Here is an 8257-nt window from a genome sequence, read left to right as displayed (position 1 = left end):
GTCTTTAATGAATAAATGTATGTCACTAAATAAAAATTTAGTTAATACAATTACTAGATATGCCAACATGATTAGTGACCCATCTTAAGGACACTCAGTCTTTAGTCATTATTCAACTTCCCATTTATCATAAATATTGTATCTCTTTTTTGTAATATTGCATTTTATTTTTCATACTAGAATTCTAATGGTGTTAAAATATTTCTGTGGAATTGAACACTAAATAAACAAGGATGTTATTTATGAAATTAATTTATTCATCACTAACATATTGCTTTTTATTGCTCAAACAAATAATATATTGTGAAATATAGAATATCTTAAATATTGTATCTACCTTGAGGCACTTGTTTAAAGATCTAAGAAATCTGTCAGCACAGCATTAGATTCTTCAACTGGAAAATGAGCCCGATACTCACCCCATACCCCGCCCAATGTCACTGTGAGGGATCTCTTCAGTGAGTGTGTCACTTATTCGTAAGCACACATGTTGTAGAGGACAGTCTCTGCCAGCAGCTCAGCTGCAGAGATGAGTGACCAAAGAGTAACCTACACAGAACTGAATCAGGTTAAGGATGCAAAGAGACAGCACATGAAACCTAAGGGCACTAAAGACTCCATTCCAGGAACTGAGCAGGAACTAACCTATGCAGAATTAAATCTTCAAAATGCTTCTCAGAGTCTTCGAGGGAGTGACAAGAATGACCACTGCAGAGGTAACACATTCAGCAGACACAGTGTAACTGTTCTAGGATGTGCAGCTGGGTGCAGACGTGTGGGAAAGAGAAGGGGATAAGCTCACATATTTTTTTCATCTTAAGGATCAGGACTTGAAGTTGGAAGGTGGTATTCTCAGATGGAAGCTGAGGACTAATTTTATTCAGACATTGTTGTAAGTTGTAGTCTTTGACCAGAAACTCATAGAGCATTATATATAGTGAAAATGCACTGGTACATTCTGAGAGGTAGATTACAGTGGTAGATATGGGTTTGGGGTCCAAGTTCATGTACATGATTCTCTGTGTGTGAACTATCCACACAATTGTCTCCATCCCTCCTTTCTCAGTGTTTCCATTTCCCTCCCTGCAGCATCTCTATCACCTCCAGAGAAGCTCATTGCTGGGATCCTAGGGTTCATCTGCCTTGTCCTGATGTGCACTGTGGTAATGGCTGTTATACACTGTAAGTAAATATTAGTAAGATTATATAAAAATCTTCACTTTTATGTTCATCAGTGCCTCCAAACACTTCATATTATGACAGGATAGAACTCTCATTTTAAAGTATGCCTTTAGACTAAGTGAAAAGTTGTTATTCTGAATTTCTCCAAGGTATAAATAACTGCATTATTTAGAAAAGTAGTGTATTTAAGTCCTCTGCACATTTTCTAATTGGTTTGTGTGTTTCCTGGAGTGGAGTCATGTGAGTTCTTTATATACTTTGGAGATCAAACCTTTGTCCAAGATAACATTGGCAAATATATTTTTCCCAAATGTTCATAGCAATACAATTTACAATAGCCAAGTTTTGGAACTAACCTAAGGCCACCAGTAAATGAGTGGATAAAGAAACTGTGGTACATTCACATGATGGAATACTATGCAGCAGAGAGAAAAAATTAGCCCCTACCTTTTGTGACAGCATGGATGAAACTGCAGAGCATTATGCTAAGTGAAATAAGCCAGGTTTTCAAAGACAAATACCATATGATCTCATCTATAAGCGGATCTAATGGATAAAACAAACAAGCAAGTAAAATATAACCAGAAACACTGAATTGAAGAACAACCTGACAGTAACCAGAGGAGAGAGAGGAGAGGGATAATGGGGGAGAATAGGGGAAGGCCATCAAGGAACATGTATAAATGACACATAGACAAAGCCAAAGGGGGTAAGTTTGAGGATGGGAGGTGGAATGGTTGGGCGAGGGGCCTAGGTGGGGTGAAAATGGAGACAATTGTATTTGAACAACAGTAAATAAATAAATAATAAATAAAAACTTCAAAAAAGTAGTTTATATATATACTTATATATCCCATATATCCATAGATATTCTTTGGTATAATTCAAGGCATGCTTTAGGACACCTCATTGAGAAATACAAATAAATTCTTCATATTGATTAATCTAAATAGTGTAAGAGTTGGTGAAGTTTGCTTCTCAAGGCTTTTGAAATATTTCCTCCCAAATTCTCATAGTTTTATTAATTTTTCTTGGGAAGATCAATTTTATTCCAGGCCATTATAATCCTGGACAATATACCACATTTCAAAGTAAAAAACAAAACTATTATGATTTCTGTAGGTCACTATTACTTTTTTATAATAATTACTTCTTTTTCTAGCTAATGTAATACTGGTGTAGAACAATTATTCTTTCTTGTACATAATATAAATTATATATTATTTTAACAGCAAGGCAGACAAGGAATGAGACAGGGAACCAATCAACAGGGAAACAGAAAGGTACCTAATTATTTTCTATGTTCCAATATCAATACATACAGCTACTACCTTGTCTCTAACACAGTCAAAATTTATAGGTTTTATTTTTTTTGGAGGGGGGAACAAACTATAATACCAGGTATAAATGTACATAAATAATGAATATAGAAGATTATATTTCTTATGTAAAAATATGAATAAATATTCGTTTAATTTATCATACTCATTGTTGCCAATTGGTTCAAAGATAATTTTGGTCTTTAAAAATACTGTTTCTTTCTTTGACATTCAGCACATACAGAAAGTGGATATTTTTGTTTGTGTGTTTGCTTACTATGGGCCTTTAAATGAGGGAATGAGGGGCTGACCCTTCTCTGCAAATGTGTATGAGTGTGTATGAGAGTATTATGATTTATATATGCCAGTCTGTAAAGGTATGCATATATACTGTGCACTAATTTGTCTATACCTGTGCAAATACAGAAATTAATTTTCATTTTACAATTCATATCGTTCTTTGATGACAATACATAATCTTTCTTCAGCATACCATTGTGGTCGATGTCCACCAGAGTGGTTAATGTATTCCAACAACTGCTATTACATATTCACTAAAGTAAAAACATGGAATGAGAGTTTGATGGCCTGTGCTTCTTGGAACTCTAGCCTGCTCTATATAGATAATGAAGAAGAAATGGTAAGATTTTTAATATTTCCAACATTATATTTAAAAGAGTATTTTATTTTATATTTCTATAGAATGCATTTATATTTTGCATATATCTGTAATTTATTATAAAGATTGTTAACATTTTATTGTTTAATTCTATAATATTTGATTTATATTTTATGCCATTAATGAACATTTGATAATTTTCAGTTCTTGATTTTCAAGGACAGTCATGCTTCTATAAATGCTTTTTTTCCTAAAGTAAACTTTGCTACTTCATTGTACCATGCATCATGGAGACTATAGATGTGATTGTGCGTGTTACAGACTGAAATTGGTCATGAAGTAGGTGTTGCCAGCCCGCTCCTGTGCACTCTCTCATGACTTCTCCTCTCTCCTCACTCAAACACTGTTCTGAGATTTTATATCACAAATTATCCTTCTTAATTTTGAATTTTATGTAATGGGAATCATTCATTATGTATTTTACATGCCCCTGTTAACTCCCACATAATAGTTTTTCAATTAACCCATATTATTTAATTATCTGAAGTTTGTTAATTCTCACTGCTCCATTGTATATATCACTCATTCTTTAACCTATTCTGCTCAGAATAGAGATTTTTAATGTGTGGTTGCTATGAATGAATATTTAATAAAAATCTTTGTGTATGTCTTTTTCCAAATATGGCATATTTAAAATAATTTATGCACAATATTCATATAATATATAAATTGATATACTATAAATGTTATGTTTATAATAGCATAGTAATAATTTATAAATATAGTTTTTCTAATGGTGTATGTGTGTAGTTAAAATGTATTGCCTTTTTGCATTAGAATGAAATTGCTGGGTCAAAAATACATGTGTACGTAAATTATCCCTGCACTGTCTAGTTGGTTATATAAACACACATCATATACAATAGTTTCATGATTCAAAGCTTAGTACTTTCAGAAATTTTAATGCCATCAGCTCTGATCATTCTGTAAACGCATCATTATCACTTTAATGGGTATTTTTCTCATAGTGATCAATTGAACACATGTCTCAGAGTACCATTCATGATGAATTTCTGTACTGTGAGAATGAGAAGTGCCCATTCAGGTCTCTTGGTCATTTCTCCTGTATGTTACTTATTATTTTCATTTTTAGAAGTAATTATATTTTGGATATGACTCTTTTTTGAACTTGTGAGATACAAATGTCTTTCTTGAGTGTTAATTACATTTTTCCATCTCATATTGGAGTGTTTTTGTGACCAGGATTTATTAACGCTACCATCGTCCAATATCTTGTTTGGATGTTGGTGATTATTTTGGACATGTTTCACAAGTTAGTCCAAGTTCATGGAAATAATCTACTGCATTACTCTTTATGGTTTATCTTTTTTCTTTATTGAGGGACTTTTAGTTTTCAGTTTATAATACTTTGAGAATGTATATTTTTGTGATGCTGTGTTTGTGATGCTGTTTGGTAGAGGTCAAGTTCACACTTTTCTGCATCATTACCTAGTTGTTGCAGTATAATTTAGATCAGATGATCTTTTCTACATAAACAACTTTATGTATGTGGGTCAATATATTTTAATATAAAATTTAAGAAGATGATCATTCTTTGTGTCTGAAAAATTGTTTTTCTGTCTTCTTTTGTCTTTCTTTTTGTTCATGGGCAACAATTACACATAAGTAATTTTTACTGATAAAGTTGTATAAAGGTCTTCGAGGTTCCATTAGTTTTTCTATCTCTTTCTCTCTACCTTCAGGAATTAATTATTTCTGTCACTCCATCAGTATTTCATCAATTCTCTCTTCTACATTTCAACATTTATGTAAATGTATTGAGTTTTGTAATGTAGATAATGATTTTCCAACTGATAATTTTGATTCATTGACATAGTTTTTATTTCCCTATTATTCTGTCACTGCCATCTTATTTGCATAGAGATACTGGAACATAATTTTTAAAATACATTTTAGGTATATATATATTTATACTAACTGGTATTAAATATTTGTATTGAAAATCCAACATCTTATCCCAGTGAAAGTTATTTTGTATGGCTGATTTATCCCCCCGAGTATGGAAGATACTTTTTAGTTTCGTTGCATGGTTTTAAAATTTGGGTAAGTCCACATTTTCAATAACATAGTATAATAAATATGGATCCTCCTACATTCTTACTAGATTTATACTTTTGTAACTTCAGTAAACTACTACTGTAGGATCATCTCTTTTGAGTGCACTTACTCAATTTTTAAAATTCTTGTGATTACTTTATTTTTAGGATTCATTACTGGGATTCCCCTTGGGTCTGCATAGCTTACTTGACAACCAATGATTTTTAAAAATTTATTCAAATACTTCAACTCAGTATGGCTCCACCCTCTGCTACGTGATGTACATGTGTGTTTGTGTGTGTTTGTAAGGGAGTACTCACAATTTTAAAATCAGTTCTCCAATCAACTTTGGCTTATTTTTTTTACCAGATTTTCTTTGTTTCTTCTACACAGTGCAAATATTTTTCTCACCAACCAAGTAGGTATAGAGTGTCAATATCTTCTCTTGTACTGTGCTCTCATATTGAGTACCTTCTTGTTTATAGCTGGCACTGTGCTGACACAGACCTGAAAAAGGGTGATCATCTTCACTTTTAATCTACTGAGTAAAGCACTTTCACCTGAAAAAGAAGTAGGCAGTTTAACCACCACTTCCAAAGTAATCAGACTTCCCCTGTGGGGACGCCAGTGATGTTTCAGCATTCCCCAAACAGTAAGAATTACACTTCTTACTCATGAACTGAGGTGGGGATTGGGGGAGACATGGGGCAGTCTTAGACATGAAGACTACAAATTTGCTCTATTTTTACTGGAATCTCTACCTGCTTTTTCCCATAATAAATACTTACATTATTTTTACTGATCAAATTTCAGAGGTGTAGAAAAGCAATGGCTGCTCTTCAGCTAATTACACTAATACATTTTCTTAATGTATCCATATGTAAAACTGTATTATAAATTGAATCACTCTAACCTAGAAAAAATTAACTGTATTTCATTTTTCATTTTTGAAATCATCTTTATTTAGGTTGCAAATATACAATTTAGGTACTTAATATTTTATTTGATTGCATTTGAAGTCCCACAGCTTGCTATATACAACATTGCCTTTTTCAAGCTGCTATATAAGAACACTATAAAATACAAACTATAACCTATACAATTCTCTTTCCATATTATGATTAGAATGTTAAAACAACATTGATATAGGCCGAGTCCTGGTAGGTCTACTGATTAGAGCATCATCTGAATACATGCAGGGTGCAGGATGATGCCCCATCACGCACACACAAGAAGCTCCCAAAGAATGCCAAACTGAGTGGACCGACTAACTGATTGCTCTCTCTCTCTCTTTCATCAATAAAAATAAAGTAATGAATAAAATGAATAATAACATTGATTTTAAAAGGAAAGTGAATTAATTGTCATACATCTATTTTTTAATGAAAAATGGTGAAAAATGGTTACCTATGTATGAAAATTAAGAGTAGCTTAATAGCTTATACATTTTGAAACTTTTATCAAAAAGTTCTTTTGTAAATTGCCACTTATAAAACCAGTTACGACAATGCAAAGCACAACATGGAGAATATAGTCAAGAATATTCAAAAAAATGTGCATGGTGTCAGATGGGCCCCAGATCCATTGGGGTGGTCATCTCTCAAGGTATACACAGGTTCAAAACAATATTGAATGTGAACAATAAAGAAAAAACAATTTTTAAAAGTTGCTTTTCAAAATAAGTTCTCTGAAAATATCATTTCACATTTTTTCTATGGCCAATTTATTAGTATCTAAAATCATTGTCAATGTTTAATATTAACAAAACCTTCATTCAAATTCTCAATATACAAATAAAAGCCAGAGACAAAAGAATGAAAACATAGTTATTTAAAATATAAAGGTTGCCTGACTGGTGTGGCTCAGTGGGTTGGACATTGTTCCATAAAGGGAAATGTCACTGGTTTGATTCCTAGTCAGGGCATGTGCCTGTGTTGCTGCAGGATCAGTCTAGGATCCAGCATAGGAGAGGCAACCTATCCATGATTCCCTTTCTTTCATCCTCTCTTCCTCTCTCTGTAAAAATAAATAAATTGAAACTTTAATAAATAAATAAAATAAAATATAAAGGTTTAGACTTTTGTTTATTCTCCCATGACAGCACAGTTGTAGATTTGTAGTTTTCTTAAAAGTCTCTTGCATCTCACAAACACGCAGGGTTCTCCTTCTGATATTCTGCCGCCCTTGATGGTTGCTGGGTGGCTTCTTGCACATGCACCTCTGCATTTTCAACTTGGCTTCTAATGTGATCCCACCTCTTTTTTCATGAATTATCATTCCCAGATCTTTAAAAAGTTTATCAATATCCATAATATCAGCTTCAAGTTGCATAAGAGAAGACTCTTTCATAAATAAGGTGGAAATCATCCTTTGTAATTCCCTCATCCTGCACTTGACCTTGAGGGTGAGTTGTGCTTTTCCAGAACACAAGATTCCCTTCTTTTGAGCTCTCCTCAGGAGTTCCACCAGATGGTCTGTCTCAGGCTCCCCACTAATTCCAAACACTCCCTCTCTTTCTCAGCTGCTCACCTTTGGAGAGCTGGCCAGTGATGTTGTGAATTCAGCCACTAAGAAATAACTTGTATTTTCCTTTCACACTGTTCACTGAGGGTGGCAGGAGGAGATACAGACAGTTTCATGGACTTACCTGTTTCTTCAGCCAGTTGTTTAGAATATTTTTGGTTCTGCTGCAGCTGTTGCCTCAAATCAGGTGATTGTTGAGGTGTTCCACATTGATTCAGAGTCCTTAATATATCCACACAAGATCACGTGATCTTCTGGATGTTGGATATGCTAGACCAGCTGGGTGGGGTGACCAAGAATTCCTGGATCTCAGGACATGGTTGATTGCTTATTCACTAATGTCATCAGATGTTGGTGGGCTCTGCAGTTTACTTAGCTGTCACCTCCCACTCTATCTGTGAGCCTCTATAAATGATTTTACAAATACAAATTAATTTTACCTAATTTCTCATAAAAAATTTTTTCTCATAGAATTTTTTGAACATTTTCAAAATGC

General features: G+C 33.5%; 1 protein-coding gene and 1 pseudogene across 1 annotated transcript; one reads left to right on the top strand and one right to left on the bottom strand.

The window, feature by feature from the left end:
• Positions 1-529: 529 nt before the first annotated feature.
• On the top strand, positions 530-5459 carry LOC123819375 (NKG2-A/NKG2-B type II integral membrane protein-like). Its single transcript, XM_045839696.1, has 4 exons — positions 530-716; positions 1090-1182; positions 2990-3141; positions 5406-5459. Exons 1-4 carry the CDS (start codon positions 530-532, stop codon positions 5457-5459), a joined length of 486 nt encoding a protein of 161 aa, XP_045695652.1.
• Positions 5460-7381: 1922 nt separating this feature from the next.
• Positions 7382-8079, bottom strand: LOC123819374 (annotated as a pseudogene).
• Positions 8080-8257: the final 178 nt, after the last annotated feature.

This window comes from Phyllostomus hastatus, unplaced genomic scaffold (assembly GCF_019186645.2).
Source record: "Phyllostomus hastatus isolate PE091 unplaced genomic scaffold, TTU_PhHast_1.1 phas_contig_308, whole genome shotgun sequence".
Lineage (NCBI taxonomy): Eukaryota > Metazoa > Chordata > Mammalia > Chiroptera > Phyllostomidae > Phyllostomus > Phyllostomus hastatus.
Note: the sequence above shows the minus strand (reverse complement) of the source record. Positions and strands in the feature narration are given on the sequence as shown.